Source organism: Labrus mixtus, chromosome 3, assembly GCF_963584025.1.
Source record: "Labrus mixtus chromosome 3, fLabMix1.1, whole genome shotgun sequence".
Classification (NCBI taxonomy): Eukaryota; Metazoa; Chordata; class Actinopteri; order Labriformes; family Labridae; genus Labrus; species Labrus mixtus.
Window position 1 is genome coordinate 11631863 of NC_083614.1, and position 19633 is coordinate 11651495.

Genomic DNA, 19633 nt, shown 5'->3' on the forward strand with positions numbered 1-19633 from the left:
GATTTTCAAAACGATATGTGTAATCAATAGTTAGGCGCGTGGCTGACATGGTTGACAGGTGGGCGTCAAGAGGCTTCAAACCCGTCTCAGCTCCAGCTCTCAGCCTGTCGTTAGGTTGACTGAAAGTTAGGCTGAGACAGGATTTCCATCATGGGGCCCTGCTGCCATATCAGGTGGCTGACGTCACTCAGGCTTCATCCATTAATATTTACAGTCTATGCTATTAAGTAGTGTTCTGAATGAATTTAATGAGTTAGTGCCTCTGATGAGGGCAGGCAATTGATTACACAAATGAGGTCCTGAGTTTCCTTGAGCTTGAGGGACAACAATAAGAGACTGAACAGAGGACCTAAATGATCATCCTGGGGTTTAAGGGTTTAAAGTTCTGATAAATAAGAGGGGGCTAAACCATGCAGTTACTTAAAAACAAGTAAAATCATTTTAAAATGGATTCTAAAATCTACAGGGAGCCAGTGAAAAGAGTCGAGCACAGGGGTGATGTGCTCTCGTTTACACGAGCCTGTTTAAAATCTGGCAGTGCAGCGTTTTGTACTTACTGCATACATGAGAGGGACGACTGACTGACTCTCATATAGAGGTAGTTGCAGAAGTCCAGGCGAGAGGTAATAAAAAGCATGGATACGTTTTCCTGCATCCTGGAAATATAAAAACAGGGTTTTACTTTGGCTGAGATTCGTAGTTGTAGGAAGTAGCCTTTGACAACAGTTTATTTGTTCATCAAATTGAAGGTCAAAGGTCATGCTAAGATTTTCTGGAGAGGGTTTTACATAAGAAGACATTGGGCAAAGTTTTTTACGGATTAGGTTGGTGGAATCAGGGGGGCCGAACAGAACTACCTCAGTTTTTTGTTCATTGAGTTTTAAATGTTTTGTGCCATCCAGTCTTTAAGTTGTGTTTGACAATGAACCCCCCCCCCCCCAATGTGTTTTTAATATTTTGTAATGCATGGGTATTTCTCTACCATTATAATTATTTTCTCAGTCCTTTATTTCCAGTTTCTGTTCCATTTAAAGTCTGCTCATTGTATTCTTTTGATTTTTACTTTGAGAAATCTGCAGTCCAATTTGAGGGCGCTGCCATCTTGTGGTGATTACCATTACTGCAGCAGCACTTCATCAAATTCATTCGATTCGATTTTAAACAGATGATAATGATGACAGAGGGATAAAAGAGGAAGAAGAAAGCAGATGGAGACAATAAAGGAGGAGGAGGAGGAAAGGGCTGAAATGAGACCAAGACAGGAACAAAGTGTCAGACAAAGAGAGCTACAGACAGAAAGGGAAATACAGAGAGGGATAATCAAATGCTTGTTGTCACGGTATGAAAATGAAGACATCAAACACTTGTTGATGTGTTCTGTACAAAAGGTTTTATTAAAGTAAGCAAGCTTGACATAGTGAAAAAAATCCTTGACATGTTATGATATCCCTGAGGTGGACATGAAGTCAAAATGTATTCAAGCACATAAACATCGCTCTGCATAGCAACAAGGTATGCGTGCGTTTTAAGCATTGAAAACTATTTACAGTATTTCAAAAGCGGGGTGAAATAAAGTACTAATCGTTGTTGATGCATCATTTGCCATTTGAAGTTTTTCATTTAGTTGAAACACACTCATGTACAACACCATGACCCTAACTAGCTCTGTTGAAGGTCAAGCATGTTTAAATCATCCTGGGTCATAAGAAACCAAGTGCACGTGACGTTTGATTTTATTTTAATTCAAAGCTCTTGTAGAGAGTAACCCCCACTCCCCTCCTTTTCAGCCTAAAGGTGCTTTAAGTGTGACAGAATCATTGCAAGTTGCCACAGCTTGCGAAGTGGACAAGAAAGGAAGCACGTTGTACAAGGTTAACTGTACCCTCCTCATAAACAAGGCTGTCTGGGATTTCACACAATTAGAGTATTTGACCATAAATCCAAGTATTGGACAATTAAAATTCTGACCTAATGTTGGTGTCAGAGCGGGGGGTTCAGAGTAATCTCTCAGCAATGCTTACAACATGACAATCCATATAACAGATGTTGAGACAAGGCAGCCTGGAGGTGTGGACCCACTCACTGACAATGCAAACCCTACAGGCATGGCAGGCAAAACAATACTTAACAAACATGAATCAAAATATACAAGAAAACAAGAACAATAGCCACATGCAACCACTGGTTGAGAGTGTTTGTCAAGGCATCAGACTTCAATCAATGGTCATTTTAGTGGCCCCTGCAAAATGTCAAACTAAGGATAAATACGTCTCTGCTTATTCAACTTAAAACTGGATCAAGACGCAAGATTTTGCTGAAGGGAAGTTGGCTTAACATTAGTTTAATTGGAACTTTTCATTCTGGTCCTTTTTAAACCAATGACACACTCCCAACTTCTCTCAGACAAAGATTTCAAACTATTTAAAATACAAATATCTTGATCAAATCAGCTCCTGTCTATGTATGATGCATGCCATATTTACAAAAAAAATATTTTTTTTACAGAAATACTTTTGCAATAAAACCAAATAAAAGAACAATCAGTGCGTTTTAGGGAGAAAGAAAACAAGTAAGGTAATCCTCGTTTCCACCAAGCAGTCCACTTCAGTTCAGTTCTGTATTCATTTTTTGGTGTTTCCGCTGTCAAAAGTTGGGAACGGTACTAAAATAACCAATCCTACTTTTTTGCTTCCCTTCTGTTGGGTAGTCAAGTGAACTATTGGATGGAGCTAGACACTCCAGTCCATTGATTGGTTGAAAGAATTGTCCATTTCTGTGTGCAGTGGTAATAAATGACAAACAGATCTCAAACAGATCTTAACATGTTTAAATATCACGTGGATTTCGAGAGAGTAACTTCGAGGCTGTGCTTTTGTGAATAATGTCAGCATGTAACACTGCCCCATGGATGACCTTAGAGGTGTTTAATTCATTGTCGGGCTTCACTGTCACACTATCATGTCAGGCTATTATGTAGCTGACGCCGCTACTACTGTCAGGCTTACACTCCGCTTACCAAGTAAAGGTACGGTTGGCTGTTGAAATGCAAGCAAGATAAGGGTCTACTGTACCAAAGTACACTGAACCAAACCTGACTGCTTGGTGGAAATGGGGCTTTAGTGCACTAACATAGAGATAGATAGGTGAACATGCAGATACATAAAGTATAATTCCTAGTCAAACTGCTATAGCACACCCTCCACCATGAATGGTACATGCACACATGTCTCATAGAAATACTTGAGAAAGTCTTGCCAAAAGTTTGAACTGCATGAAAAAAAGAGTTTTATCACAATTCTGTGAATTTCTCCTTCACCACCGTCTTGCTGTAGGTGGGGGTTCCCATTACTGTTGTGGTAGATGAACTCACTACGCTGCTTTTAGAGCCACCAGCTGAGCCACCCTTGCTAAAGAGGACTCCTTGAGAACCAGAGAAGCCCTTCATCTGGGACAGACCTCCTGCTTCCTGGATCAGTTGCCCTTGGCTGCTTGTTGGCCCTCCAACCACCATGACTCTCTGAGATCCTGAAAGCCCTCCTTGCAGTAGAGTTCCCCCCTGCACAAGGCTTGTCTGGCTTCCCTTTAGCACTTTCACAGATGTTGCAGGGACATTGCCATCCAGGACTCTCTGATATCCTGAAAGCCCTCCTGCCTGCACTAGGCTAGGCTGGCTCCCCTTCAATATTTTCATTGACCCTGCAGGGACTCTGCCTTCCACGACCATCATGGTCTGGGCGCCAGAGGGGATGCCAGTGTGGACTCCACTCCCTCCTACCAGCATCATTCCTGGGCCCTGGGCTTGTGCAGTGGACATGGTCTGCCCCTGGACCATCATGCCTTGGGAAGGTAGAGTCTGGGTTCCATTAACCAGGACCATGCCTTGCAGGTTGGTGGATGGTGCCTCTGCCAGAAGTACAGTATTCTGAACCTGTGGCTGGACTACGTAATGCATCGGCTGAATCATAGGGGTGGTGGTGTAGTAGACAGGCTGTTGCTGCTGTAGCATGAACATCTGACCTTGATTTGCCATCCCTTCGTTCACTCTGGTCATCCCTTCATTCACTCTGGTCATCCCTTCTCTCACTGTGCTTTCCTTCACGGTTTCCCTGACCACAGTGCGCTCTGCTTGCGGGATGGTCGGCTGCACCTGGGGTGGAGGGGGCAACTGTTGGGTCATAACCCTTGACACGGAACTCTGAGCGGGAGCCCTCACTTTTTTGACTTCAGTTTGGATCTTCTTGCTTCCGCATGCCTCAGCCAGGGTCTTGAATTTTGGCCCGAGGTCATCAAGAAACTGTAGGTCATTGTCAGACTCCAGGTCACTGCAGCAGCCAACTGAGCCAGCAGGGGAGCCATTGCCCTCGAAGTTAGAGACCAAAAGATTGTCCTCCGCTCCATTGTTGTTTCCACTGGCAAGTTTCTGTTGAAAAACAAAAAAGATCATTTACTAAGCTTACCTTTTTTTGTTGACTTGGGGCCAATTTTTACTTTTATGTTAACTGACGGGACAAGTGTAGTGTAACTTTACTGCCAAAGGAATTTGCGGTTGAGCTATATTAGCCATACGCCTATTTATCAGCTTGATTTGTTTTCCAGCAAAACAATCCAAAAAAATGAGTTTAAAGAGTAGAAGTTTTCACTTGATTCCTCACCTGAGTGTAGTATTGTGCAAGAATGTGGTCCGGCAGAGCCATGCCATCAAAAAGTCCCCCCCCTGCTGCTGATCCTCTGCCCTGCAACTCAGAATAGTAGGCACTGCCACGTTGCTCGTTCATCGTCCCCCACGACCTATCTCTTAAATATCCGTCGTCATAGACACCCATGTTCATCCCATCCATAGAGGCAACGGACTGCTGGAAACCCATACTTGCCATGGGCGCCATTGCAAAAGATTTGTTACTAATTTTTATCATCTCTCCTCCATCCACTGTTGGCATGTTCATAAGTGGCACTTCCTGTAACCAGTGATGACAAATTTTAGAATAGGGCCAACACGTATGTTTCACAACATTCCTTTTCTATACAGATGATGAGGTAATTAAAGATATATGCTGTTTTTACCGTGTTCTCTCCCTGTCCCTCAGTGTGGTAGTTGATGAGGTTTGATTTGGTGTCAAAAGGCATCTCAGTGAAGGCCCCTGGCATACCGGCAGCACTCCCACAGTGACAGAAGAGCAGCAACAGAGGAATGACTGTAAAAAAATATATATATCTCAGTCTGAATTTATGGATCACAGGGGTTTGATGTGTAGACTTCAGCAGGTCCTCCAAAAACATTAAGTGTAGCTTTAATTTCTGAGATCAATGAAACATGGTTATTTGGGATTAGCAGTTCTGTTGTGATATGATGCCATGTATAGTTACTCTTTATAATGAAAGCTGGAGGTTTTATAACCATTATGGTGCACGTTGTAATATATGAAAAGTTTAGACGGGCTGCTGCAACCGGCTGGCCAAATAGCATGCATGACACAACAACAATCACAGAATCACAGTCACGACACATATCATCACATCAGTTAATGTAACAAGACTAGGCTTATTAAAGAAGACCACTGGCTGATCAACTTTCCCATCACAGCTTCAAGTTCCTTGTGGTTGTTACACGAGAACCTACATAAACACACTATCTGTTCCAAATTGACAACAGTCGCGATCATTTTAGAGAAATACTTTGGTTTACTATGGTAAGTATATAAGGACTTGCACTTTCTGAGGTGAAAGACAGAGTAGAAGTTTTAAATGCCCTGTTGAATAGTTTAATAATTGCAATCCAATTATTGTCAAATGGGTGTACAGATATGAACAAAAAACAGGCACTGAACATCTGTGAACCCCCGTCTGCCATGTGTTATGAGGTTGAAGTCTGGTGGAATTCATCATACTAAACATATTCAGGAGTATTTGTCTATTAAAAAGAAAATATTGCACTGTTAATGAGGATCCCTCTGATTTGGTTCGGCTCAAGTCTCAAGTGTGATGACTGTATTGAGACTACTTTTCCAACGTCCTAGGTTTTATCTTTATCTGTTTTAACATCATACTAGAGTGATCATAAATTAACAGTTTTGTTTACGGGAGAAAACACACATTATAATGCTATCCTAATCCTCCACATGCTTGGAATGTGGCTAAATGGTAAATGGACTATTGAGCTTGAATCACACTTTTCCACTGTTCAATTTCTTTACACCGCAGGTCAAACCTACACATTCACACACGATGTCCCAGCCTGTCATGTAGAGAGTCCCTCAGTATTAACTAATCCATTCAGGCACATTCACACACGGCCGAAGAAGCGGCGGGAGCAACTTTGGGTTAAGTGTCTTGCCCGAAGACACATTGGACATGTGGATGTAGAAGCTGGGGATCAAACCCCTGGCTTTCCAGTTGAGAGACGACCGACTCTACCAACTGAGCCACAGCCGCCATGTGCACTCCAGATAACCCTGAAATAGGTCTGAGCAATCTGATCCATCCTCGGTGCATTAACACTAATATTTGAGTGAGTGGATGTTCATACCCAGGAAAAACTGGGCCCAAACAGGACTCTAACTTGTGAGCACTGAAAAGGTCGGAACATTTTGATCAAATGACGCTTAAGCAGAATGAGTTTCGCATCATACTCACGTAGTAACATCAGCAAGCCCAGGCAAAGCAGTCCAATGCCTGCAGGTCCTAACACTGATTCTTTGGAGAGTTGACCTTGGGCCCCTCGTTTTCCACACACCAATCCATCCTCACAGGTACACACTTGGATCTCCACTTTCTGTGGTTCTGAACAGGCCTCTCCCTGCGCATCTTTCACATCAAATTCCACCTTGTATAAACCAGGCCAAACTTTTTCCTGAGCCCTCAGGATAGCTGCGGTGTCTGACAGGAACAAGACAAACAGAAGATTGTAAAATCAGTATATGAGTGTTCTGGATGAAAGAGTTCAGCTTAAATGATGCTTCTTAGTGTTCTACTCAAACAAAATACTTTAAATATCAGTTTTTATTTACTTTATATATGGTAAATGTATATATGGAGTTCTTCTCACCATTTAGACGCTCCACCTGCCATTTCCCCTCAGTGCCTTCTGGGATAATGTTGAATTCAAAAGGAGCTCCATTAGGATATCCGTCCTCATCTTTAGCATTGACAATAACATGATCCGCACTGGTACACATCGTCTGGAAGTTACTGGTCAGGGTGGGGCAATGGTCATTAAAATCCTCCACCTGGATGGCTACAGTGCCGGTAGCTGTTTTACTGGGGTCTTCTGTGATTGAAAAAACAAGCAGAAAATCAAACCATGAGTATCTCCTGATTCTGTTTCTATGTGTAACAGACAACCGCTGCATATAGGAAGCTAGTTCCCTCCTTTTTAATTGGTGTGTGAATTTGACCAGCGGTGGACTGTCAGTGCGGTACGTGTTTTCTTAGCACAGACTGTCAGTGTTCTGGTTTCCCAAGTGGAAGCGGTAGCCATCCAGTGAGTTACTGGGTATGTGTTATTGTAATAGCTCAGATATTTAGCTCACTTTGTGCTGCCTAGAGCTAATTTGAATTTATCCTAAGTGTACATACAATCAAGACACCGCTGGAGATTTCAAATAGTCAGCTTTATAAGGAATATACTAAAAATCAACTTCTACATCTCCAGGTGCTGATGGTCCCCAGGGGGAGAATGTTAAACGCCAGGGGGCTCTCAATCAAAACAATAGCAAAAGATGGCGTCGAGGCTGGCGGGGAATCATGGGAGTGACCCCACCTCCCATTAAAAAGAACTCAGTGTTTACCGCCGAATAATGATTCAGTGTATAATTAAGATGACGTTTTATCACAGCAGCACATACAGCAACAGTACGGCAGCTTTCAGTAGCAGCTCCCGCTTCCTTTATGAAGCGGTCTTTGACGTAACGTCCAGTGTTTCCACGGTAACGATAAACATGTGTCTGTCTTGGCGGCTACGTCATTACAGACACCACGGCAAGACACGTCCTGTTACAGCTATAAAATTACAGATTTATCTGGGTCTGGTAACTGTCAGAAATGTTTGAGGTAATGTAGACGTAATAAAAATATATATAACATGGGTAAGTTCATTTTTAATTCATTTAGATATTTGAGTGTAAAGATTCTACATATTACACCTTTAAGTCTAATGAATAAAAATGCCAAAAAAAATTGCTTCAAATGTCATTATCTCATGAAATGTTAAACATCAAAACGTTCCCCCCCACTCTTTAGCTAAATGTGTTCAACCACCCCACAGCTGCTGTTCACACGTCATCATGTATTACATCTTGATCAGCGAAAGACATAAAGGGGAAGAGTTTACCTTCACTAATGCACAGCACTTGAGCAAAATATGTCCCATTGACCAGGAGTGGAGATTCTCTGTCGGGAAGCTTGTTCAGTTTGATCTCTGCTGTCTTTGGATCGATGGTTAGCCAGTTGCCAGGGTCTGAGCCTTTTACATACCTACAGCAGAAACACGATGTGTTAGTTATTATCATCAGTGTAGAAACATGTGCTATCATTGAATTGTGGACGTGTGGACGTGTTCATGCGTAAACTTACTTGACGTTCTTCGCTATTTCCCGAGTGTCTCCGTCGATTGCAGGGTAGCGTGCAATGACATCATTAATGTTGACGCTCGTGCCCCCCTCTGAGATGGGAATAGCCTTGACTTTGGGACTAAAAGCTGGACCCTCAGGCTTGTTCTTGACGTTGACTTTGACTGGATAGGTTTTAAATTTGCCACTTTGCCATGAGGATGCTGAAGACCAGCCTCCAGATCCAGATCCAGATCCAGATCCAGATCCGGATCCGGATCCAGATCCAGATCCAGATCCAGACCCTGATCCAGATCCGGATCCGGATCCAGATCCAGATCCAGATCCAGACCCTGATCCTGTTCCGTTTCCTCCTCCAAAACTTATACTACCTCCAGAGGTACCAGATCCATCAAATGGTGGGACCTTGTTTCTCACAGCTATCCCTAGATCAAGGTCCTTTACGTCTTCATAATCCACAGCCTGTGAAATTGCACACACAAAGACGATAAAATGTCTGTTAAAAAGATCACTGCAAGCTCTGTGTACATCTACTTCTCATGTTGGGCGGTTAAAACTGCAGAAACACTTATGTGTTGCTCAATCAGCCTCACCTTGTCTAGCCAGAGGACACCCTCGTTGGTTTTAGGGTCAGTTGTGATTCTGAAGTACCCCGCTTCGTTGCCTTTCAAGATTTTAAACTCAGATTCCCAGTTTTCTGTGCCCTCCAGATCCCGGTCCTCTGTCTTGAGTCTCATCACCTCCACACCTTCTGAGTTTTCTTCAATGCTGGCTTCGTACTGCATATAAAACACATAATTAGTTATTTTTTACTTAAATATTTGTTGCTCATCTGAATACCATGTAACATGTTTCACTTGCAACAATATACAATCTTACAAGGTCATGTAGAAAAGTGTCTGAGAGGAATCTACCTTCTCTTGTGTGAGTGTGGGCATGTTGTCATTCACATCTTTGACATTGATAGTGACAGTGCTGGTTGCACTGTTTCCTCCTCGTGCGCCATCTAAGTCCTGAGCTTTTACCGTCACAGTGTACGTATCTGCTTCCTGAAAGTCAAAAGAGTAACAAAATGATCTACAGAGGCGGGACCGGACTCTGAAGGCTGCACAAAGCCTCACAGAAAAAAAGAAAAGAAAGCTGTTTTTTTATTCAATGCTGCACAGTCCTAATTCCAGGTGTCATCTCAGGAGGTCAGACTGATGAACTGAGTGTACATGTGTAAGGCCACCTGGCGTTTTTTTTCTGGGCAGAAAAGCGCTGGCTGTGAGCTCAGAAGCATGAAGTGTTTGTTAGCTGAGGATATAAAGCGCTGTACGTCTGCCCTGTCTCTATGATAACAGTCTGTTGACAACAACCGCTGCATGATCGACACGGCTAGGTTATTTTTTTTCTGATCAGACCCAGAGCAAAGAGGATGTGGGTACAAGACACGATCAGTAGGAAGCTAAAATACAGGGAATATCACACATTTGGAAAAGAGCACCTGTGACATCAACAGAGCCGTTCTGAAAAGTTGAAAGATTTTCAACTTCAGCGATCGGAGCGGCCTCACAAAAGAAGGTGGAGCACTCAGAAAAATACGCTGGGCACTGTGCTTTTTCTTCAGGTGCCCGCCTGCTGCTGCAAACGTTCACTCCTCTTTGAAAACATTTGAAAAAAGACGCTGTCGCTCAGAGAAAAACACTAGGTGGACACGGGGCCTTATACTAACACTTCCCACTAGATGGCAAAGAAAAGACGAGAACATGAACTGCTGCAGATTAAAAGTGGGGGAACATTTATTACATTTAACCAGCCAGTTCCAAACTTTTAGGAGTGCATGAAATCAGTTTTCCTGAGATTGGCTACGGCCCTGTGGGGCTCCTGATGTATCTTATACTGTACCTCTCTGTCCAGAGCAGAACTTTTCACACGGAGGATTCCATCTTTGGTAATGTAGAACATATCATGTGGTGGATTCTGACTAACGAGGCTGTAGAAAATCTTTGAATTAACAGTCCCTGGTTCATCAGCATCAGTTGCACTTATTTTCATAATCGGAGTGCCTGTAAAATACATAGAAAAAACAGCATTTTATTCAAAAAGTCGTTTGAAAGAAATATTTCCAAGACATGTTTTTGCCTTTTTCATAAACTGCATTTTTTTCTGAATACCTCTCTCTGTAAAAAAAAGTATTTTAAAATAAAGCAGATAGAGGTGATTTTCTCCATTTTTCATTAGCGTCTAAATTCACGTGTCCTTGCTGTCTTCTTAACGGCCTCAGTTAATGAAGCACAATGTTTAGTCATGGTCCTTCTTACCGTTGCAGATCTTGTATATATGATTCTGAATCCCAGACTCATTGTCTTATTAGTCACATTGAATATCACAGTTATGAATCTGTACGGTGTGGGCTGGTAGAAGAGTCATTAATTCATTTTGAAATATGAATCTCTCTTCTTAGGAAATAAATAATCCATCATTTATAATTTGATTTTAAAGTTAAAGGTTGTGTTTTTGGGTAGAGAAGGATGCTATCCTGCTGTGCATGTAGTAACTCTTACACACGTATTTTGTATTTCATTGTGGTTTCCTGTTTGTTTTTTTCTACATATGCATACGAGGGCTTATATGCTAGCATGTGATGCAATACACATTCTTTAAGAATGGCTGCAAACGTTTCTACTGATGGATAGTTTATATGACGTGCTAAAACACAAGCAACATATGCATGGGGAAGATTACAAGCAGGTAAACATGGGTGAATACAAGGCAAACACTTGAATCTAATAGTTTGTTAGGACACAATGATACATACAGTGCTAATCTGACTCTAGTCAAGTCATGTGACTCGAGTCCCACGCCTCTGCTGCTAATCGCTGAATATCACTGAATTGATAGAGGATGTGATTAATATGAACGACACTCAGGTTTGATCTTAGCCGTAAAGAACGTACGGGATAGCTATTTGGAAGAAACGTAAACAGAAGCAGGAAACTTACCTGCAGGACTGTGCTCATTCACCTCCCCCGCCTTGATGATACCAAACTTTGGACTATTGTCGTTCTCATCGACAACCTTGAATTTGATATCAACCTTGTTTTCTGCTTCTTCACCATTGCGGTACTTCGCAACACCTTTCAACTGAGATGGCAAAAAGAAATTCAAATATTGTCATCTTTATCACAAGTGGAAATGTTAGCGCAACTATTTAGTATCAAATACAAAAAGCTGCCAATGCTTTATCATATTGTTGTTTATTGTTTATTAGGCTCCCCATTAGCCACCACCTACAGTAAGTAGTGACTACTCTTCCTGGGGTCCATACAAAGGTTAAATATCAAAGAGTCACACAAAAGAAAGTCATGCACCACTTACATTGTAGGTGTCGATTTGCTCCCTGTCAAGCTTCTGGGTGAGCTGAATTAGTCCAGTTTCATGATCAACTACAAACACGTTGAAGGGGTACTGGTCTGCCCCAGGACCTTCCAGAAAATATTGGATATTCCCGTTGCCTTTGTCGAAATCTGAATGAATCTGGAACACAGAGAAGAAGAGCAGTCTCACTTATTACACTGCATTCGGATGGAACAACAACAACACAAAACAGAAAACAAGGAAGAACACAACAAGTGGTTAAACTTTCTGTGTGTTGAACACTGATTTGCTGCGACTTGAAGATCTGCTGACGTAAAGTTCACTGTTGAGGACGACATTACACTGCCCCCCTCTGGTGGCAGGAGGTGTTTTCAGATTATTATTTTTTAAGATGTAATTTTTTGTGTTTTCCCTTTTGTGTATTTGATTTGACAAAGCATGAGCTGAGGTCCGCTTCTGGACCAATGGCGCTTGTGTATGTAAGTAAGGGGTGTGGCTTTTGAGGGAGCACAGAGGGGAGGGGGCAGGTGCAGACAGGAGCACTACTTTCAAAATCATGCTAGTTTTCGAAAATTACCAACCCTGCCTTTAAGACACATGTTCACCTCATAAACATAGTGTGTAGGTACATATTCAATTCCACAAACAGATATTGATGGTGTTGATCCATTTTCTTGTTGGGATATCTTACAAATAGTGGAGCAGTGATGCTACACTTGAAGGGGGAGGATAACACACATATTTTCTTCTGACGCTAAAGAGTGTTGAAAACAAAGAACGGTGGCTCACCTTGGCAACATATTCCTGTTGAGTGTAGTCTTTATTTTCATGGAGTGGTTTCCTGGGGGGGATCCAGACTGACTTCACCACAACTGCCTGGAACTGAAAAGCAACAGAGGCCATTACTTCACAATGAGCATTTACTAGACAGATTCATATTGGGCCCCGACATGTCAGATCAGGTGCCTCTCACTTAAGGGGGGTGGGGTGGGGAGGGGGGATCTTGTGTGAAACCTTGGAGAACTGGCCGGGAATATCATACATTTGGAAAAGGGGGGGATCTTCTCCCTTGGAGAACTGGCTGATGACCAGTGGTGTAGTTCACAGAGGTATACCCACTGATTTTTGAGTTTCCATACGGTGAACTCACTCCTAAACCTCTTCTGATTTACAATATTCAGTGGTATGCTGCAATTTTGTTTGTCATGATGGCTAAAGGATGACCCACCCTTTTCTTTAAGAGGTTGCTTATTTGAAGATGTCACATACATCAGTGATTGATTGATTGATTGATTGACTGACTGATTGATTGATTGATAGAACTTTATTGTCAGACGTGGGTTTCAAAGGGAGTTCACTGGAAAATCAGATTTTTTTCTGTAAGAATAGTTTACCTTCTTAAACAGTGTGTCAGAGCTGCAGCTGTGTCATCAAATTCAGTCGACTAAATTGACAGTGAACTCGGTAAAGAGAGCCTGTGTTTGATGCACTCAGACCCTCTCACAGTTTGCATCATCAGGGAATTCAGTGCAATGGATTTTTTTATGCAGGCATACCTTTAAATATGACTTCACAGTGTTTACAATGATATGTAATTCTAGTCAGCTTTCTGCACATGAGCCTCTATTACATGAACACATCCTACGACTTGTGGAGCTTTGTTTCCATTTGACTTCCAGTATTTGTGAGCTAACGTTAGGCTGACGAGGTCATATGTTAGCATCATGTATGTACTCAATGGACCCTCGATAACATCTCAAAAGAAGGGAGAAATCCACAAAACAGAATGTGGAACAAAACACGTCTCACTACAGTGTCATGACTCTACCGTAGAAGTCAATAAGGAAAATGTGTACTTTTTACATCCTGCAGCTATCTAATTGAAATAGGTCAATGTAGATTAGCCGTCAATGCTAAATCAATCCTATATTAGCAATGATGAAGTTGAATGATGAATGTTCTGCATGCTCTTATATAACAAGGCCCGGTCTGCTGCCACTTTCACATCCCCCTGTCTCCTGCTGACTTCTCCCTTTTTCTTCTGTTGCTATTCTCCATCTGTCCACCAGATGTCCTCAGACTTCACCTCCCTCCCCCAGACACACACACCTCTTCTCAGAGACAATAGACAAAGCCGGTTTTCTCCACCACACCCGCTCATCTGTCTCGGCTTCACTTATTTCCACTGCCCTGCCTTCTCTTTTTGTCTGCCAGCCAACATGCAAATATCTTCATGTGAAAAATACTGAAGATCAATAAATAGTTACACCAGTCTGCCAGTACACCCCTCTGTGTTTGGTTCTCTTCCTCTCATATAAAGGGCCGTTGTGGGCTGGGTTAAATCATCGACTGTGTTGTTTGGACATGATGAGACTGAAACAAACTGACACAGGAGTTACGTGTTGCAATCCAAAGTAAAAAACAGCCGCAGTCAGGAAGAAGTTCCCACCGCAGCTTCGGTCAGACTGCAGTGTTTGAAGAACTTTTGAAAGTGTTTCATGAGCTTTCAAGTTTCATACAGCTCAAATTCAGCTCGATTCTCATTCAATCAAGCCGACTGAGGCCACACACTTTTATTTCATTTCCACATAATGTGCTACATGTGCAGTTACACGACAACCAAACACACGCTTCATTATTAGTGGAAGGTTAGGATTGCAAAGTTTGTTTATTTGAAAGAATATAAGATACATGAATACAGATGATTGCCCCGATGTTCAGGACTTTATCTACTCTTAATATCAACCACATCATTTAAATAAATAAGTGGTTTCTAGCCCGTCATCATTCCTTCAGTGTTTGGATCATTAACTGTGTGTAGTATAAAGAAGAAATCATTTAAGTCGTGTGCTGAATGAAGTGACAAACTTTGTGGAGTTAAAATGTATGGAGTAAGTCCATGAAATACAGCATTTATACAGTTTATTCAGTACGTGTGTCAACTAAACAAAGACGGGTGCTGGAACGCTGAGTCGAAAATAATATTTTACTCATTGTCAAAACCTCAGCAGGGCTGAAAAATAAATGATACACGCCTCATCTTACATTTCAGGCGTTTCATCAATTACATCATGAAGATGGAATATTAATCTCATTTTGGCTTTTTTTGACATAGTTCACCTTCACTGTCTGGGAATCAGTGAAACCTCTAAACCCAGTTTACAAACCACAGACCTAAGGACTGTTTCAAGCCGTTTTGATATTAGAATCCTCCAGACCGGGAGATCACACACCCGCCGTTTGTAAGTAACGATTGCACAGACAGATGAGCACTTAAGTCACATTGAAGATAAAATGACCACTTCGCGTGAAAGTGGAAGTGAGCAGTGAAAAAGTATTTAGGACAAATGATGCGGTCAAAAGGAGAAGCAGCATTTATTCAAACAGTATGTGTTCAATCTCTTGCTCCACACAAGCCTCTTAGTTTGTGTTTGGACTGAGCTGCCAAACTTTTCATGTGACCTTGAAGAGAGATATCAGTGTTAACACCGCAGCGCTTTCTGCCTGTTGCAGGAATAAAAAAACTAATTGATTAAAATCTTCCTGCCACTCTATGGATGCTCTGTTCATATCATCCCCTGACAGTTTGGGCAGTACGTGACACATGGAAACAGGACTTTTCTCCGTTTCATCTCATCGTGTCTGTATTTATCATGCAGGTATCAACTGGTGGTTATGAGTGTCAACAATAAGAAATGTACTGTGAGTAACGTAACAGCCAGCTGTTAGTCAAGACACACAGACAAGCCAACACAAACAGGACACACTCTGTTACAGAGCGCTGTGTTCAGTCCAAACACTGAAGATATAGTCCTTTAACACACACTGCACAGACACACATACGCCAAACGGAGGATGTGCGTCTGTTACTTGTTCAACATTGTCAAAGCTTTTATCACAAAAAGAACATGATTCTGTAAATCACTGCAAACTCTGGCCAACAAGCCAGCTACCACCTTAACTGGTGATTCCCTGCGGGTTCAGTACAGTACTTCAGGCAGTTCATGTCAGTCCAAGTTGCAAAGAGATTTGGCAATGCTTGATGGACAGAAAACAACAGCCTTTAAAATCCCATGTAAGAGAGATGACAGGTAACAGGGAAATTGCACTCACAGGAAGACACTGCAGAGTTCCTGAGAGGAGCTCACCAGTATGTTTCGATGGATCAACGCTGCCAGTTAAACACGGCTGCCAAAGACATCAAGGAGGCAATCCTTACTCATGGATCTGTTGTTGGATGTTGTATGGCCAATAGGCAAATCTCAAGAAAGTCATGAGCTGTTAGAGGGATCGTTGTTTGGGAGAATCTGGTTTCCCTTACCCCCCTTATGTTTCCAAATGTATTCAGGTGTTGCTGAGTCCAGATCAAATATTTGGAGAGTTTCTCTGTCCCTGAACATCCTGACTGGATGAACCGTGACACAGACACAGTTGAAAATCTCATGTGAGGAAGCCATTTGGACTCAGAGGCTGCAGTTTAGGACTAGCTCAACTGTGGATAAAGACTAGACTTGTAATGGGGATAATATTATTTAAAACAAATGAGTCAAAATAAAAATGACAGTAAAGATACACTGGACATCCGTTCCTCAGGCTGTTGATCTAAAGAAGCTGACACATTGTTTTTCCATGGATTTCCAAGTCACCTAGCTAAGTTTCCATCACTACGAATAAACTCAAAGTGTAACATGAGATTACCACTACATGACAGTGCATCAGTACACATATAATTACTGAGGTTTCTGAACATTCAGCCAGGAGCCTTTCCCACATATGTGCGACAATGAGTAAGTCACATATTAGTGAAGCTTCGAATGCAAACAGAAAGCTTGTTTTTGTGCGAAATCCGATTGTTGACTCAGATACTAATGCTTCTTTACTTGTTTGTTTGTTTCTGTTTTTTTAATAGATTTGATGTTTTCTAATTGTTGCTACATAAGTCCCTCTTCTTCAAATATCTCTAGAACAAGACTGACAAACTGCATATTGCTGATACGACAGAATCAGAGAGAGTCCCACACTGCGGACATTTTCTTTCACGTTTGACCATGAAAACAAATCAGAATCTGTCTTCTCCTTCTTAACGTTTTCTGAATCAGCAGGTATTAAACTGATGCAACACAACTGATACATATCCGCTACTGGATACCACATTAGATTCCTGTTAACTCAGCAGGGTAATTATTGACCGAAACTAATGTTCAACAGAAACATTGGTGCATACTTGGTTAGAATGTCTCATCTTCAATCAATAATTTCTCAAATAAATATTAATATTATAGGGCGCCACAACAGAAGCCTATTGGTTAGTCCGTACGCGCCATGTACAGAGGATGAAGTCCTTGAGGTGGAGGGCCCGGGTTCAAGGCTCCTTCCCTATGTGTCGTTCCCACTCTCTCTCCCTGATTTCCTGTCTCTACAATAAAGGCTTGAAAGCCCAAAAGCTAATCTAAGATCATCATTATTGATCCCTCATCACAGGAAATCAACAGAGCGCTGGTATCCTGCAACGTGCTAATTTGGCTGGTGACCCAAAGTGACTAACTATGGCACAGCCCCACCTAGCAAATTTTTTTTCAACCCCCAACTTTCCGGTTAAGAGACAACCGACTCTACCAACTGAGCCACAGCCGCCCAAAATAAACAAGTTAGGACTTGGGCCACCTAAAAATCTAATTGGCCACCCAATCTATGAGGTCATTTTGCAGATCAATATGGCATATTTTCTGTAGTTTGTACTTTTACTTGTGTATAAACATTTTGAACAGAATTTTCAGGTGCATGGGAAAGTAATGCACATTTGACTTGTAATGAACTAACTGGCAACGTGCCGGGGCCAAAACGTGTATTTTTGCAAGTTGCAAGACTGTTATACGTGTTTGAATGCACATTTTAAAGTACTTTAAATTCTGACTTTGAATCTTCTTTAGTGTCATTAAAATTCTAAGCTAATGTCGACATTATAAAGTAGGAATGATTGGTTAATAATTTATATTTATTTGAGAGTGTTTGTGCACACATCACACTTCAGGCCACCCCTGCAAAAGTCAGAGCGCCAGTTGGGCCCCCAGTCAAGAAAAGTCTGGACGCGCCCCTGTCTGTATCACAGGCTCAAGTGTTTGTACTGAATCATATGTTCACTGCTGGAACTGAAGGCATCATTTTGTTAACGACCCGCTGCCGAGTTGGGCTCTCAGATCTGTCAGTAACTAATTTATCTCTGCATTACAAATTGGATGTTGACAGCTGTTTTTATAGCTGAGTCTCTATAATAAAAAACAGCATGATGCAAGATGCTGTGAAAAGCCTGTGTGAAAAAGCATCCACCCTCAGGTCCGCTGTGTAACTGTTTGTGTTCAGGAGAGGCAGACACACCCTGGCACTCCTAGGAGATTTGAGTAATCCTCATCTGCACCGTCAATGCATGGGCATGTCAGGATGACTGGAAAAGTATGATGAGACAAAGAAAAGGGAGTGGGGTTTCTTTTTTTTTTGTGTACTAAGTCTCACTAGGATGTACCAAATCAACAGTATAATGACAGTGACAGCCCGTCTTTAGTGATCCTTTGAGAATCTCTGAGGACATTAATGCCGTTCTTCCCTCACATGAATTTAGTTTAACAATTATTATGTGTGTTTTGGTTGAATAGGCTATTGCCCAGTTGTTATGTGAAATCATGTGAAATATTCTTCAAATATTTTTCCTCAACAAGGCTATAGTTATTGAAAGAAATGTTAAAGAAATTCTGCAGCTGACAAGAAATATTAGAAAGTCAGTGGTTGAGAAATGATGCCGTATCCTATGTCTGATAGTACAGCCCACTGTGTTGCTAAGGCAACCAGGTATTTGTTGGTGTCAAGATAAACAGAATAATTAGCTCGAGAAGGGAGTTAGACAATAGGATAACACCCTGACTCAAATTTCACTCCGACAGTAGGCTATCTCATATTGTCTGCTTTTTTATTTTATTTTATGTCTGACACCTCAAACGTTTTGAAATGAGTTTAAAAGCTGGCGTTTCCGAGTCGTCGAACAAATTTTGCATATTTAGCCTATAATTAAAATAATAGATTCAATATGAAGGCTAGAAAACGATTAGACCGGTCTACTTTGTCCAGAGTTTTTTTCGGGAAAGCTCTCCTACAACAATCAGCCGAACAGACTTTAAAAAGTAGGCCTAATTGAAATGTAATCTAGGCTATAAGAAGTAGGAAACAGCAACAGCTGCAAAACAAGTAGTTCCGTACTCACCACAAACAGTAGCGACACAAAGACGGGCGAAGAAACCCGAAGCATGACGGAAAATAAAAAGTCCCGGTATCCGCGTGAAGTGAACCGGTATAGAGTCCCACTGATGCCAACAAGTGTTCCTCACAGACTGTGACCTGACGGAGGCGGGACGGGTCTTTATGAAGGAGGAGTAGTGCTCCACCAACACCCATACACACCCTTCAGGACGGGAACACAGAGGTTCGTGTGTTTGTGTGTGTAAGCCAGGTCAATACCAGTACACACCTATTGTGGTTTAACCCTTTCAGGACCTACTGACGTCGAAACTCGTAGCCTACGAAACAAAAACAAATGTTGGACTTAATGTTGATGATTTACAAAGCAGAAAGTAAAATTAAATGTAAAAAAAAAAAAATAGGTAGACATCTTCTATTAGGCCTTTGTGATATTTTTTACAATCTGAGCAGCAGACCAAAAG

The 19633-nt window shown here is 41.8% G+C and overlaps 1 protein-coding gene across 1 annotated transcript; it reads right to left on the reverse strand.

The window, feature by feature from the left end:
• Positions 1-1364: 1364 nt before the first annotated feature.
• On the reverse strand, positions 1365-19334 carry LOC132958481 (desmoglein-2.1-like). Its single transcript, XM_061031345.1, has 14 exons — positions 19177-19334; positions 12714-12806; positions 11925-12083; positions 11549-11690; positions 10452-10612; positions 9479-9613; positions 9158-9343; positions 8569-9026; positions 8327-8469; positions 7043-7264; positions 6631-6873; positions 5062-5192; positions 4653-4955; positions 1365-4420 (listed from the first exon to the last, which is right to left on the reverse strand). The coding sequence occupies exons 1-14, from the start codon at positions 19219-19221 to the stop codon at positions 3290-3292; spliced, it is 3552 nt and encodes a 1183-aa protein (XP_060887328.1). The 5' UTR covers positions 19222-19334; the 3' UTR covers positions 1365-3289.
• Positions 19335-19633: the final 299 nt, after the last annotated feature.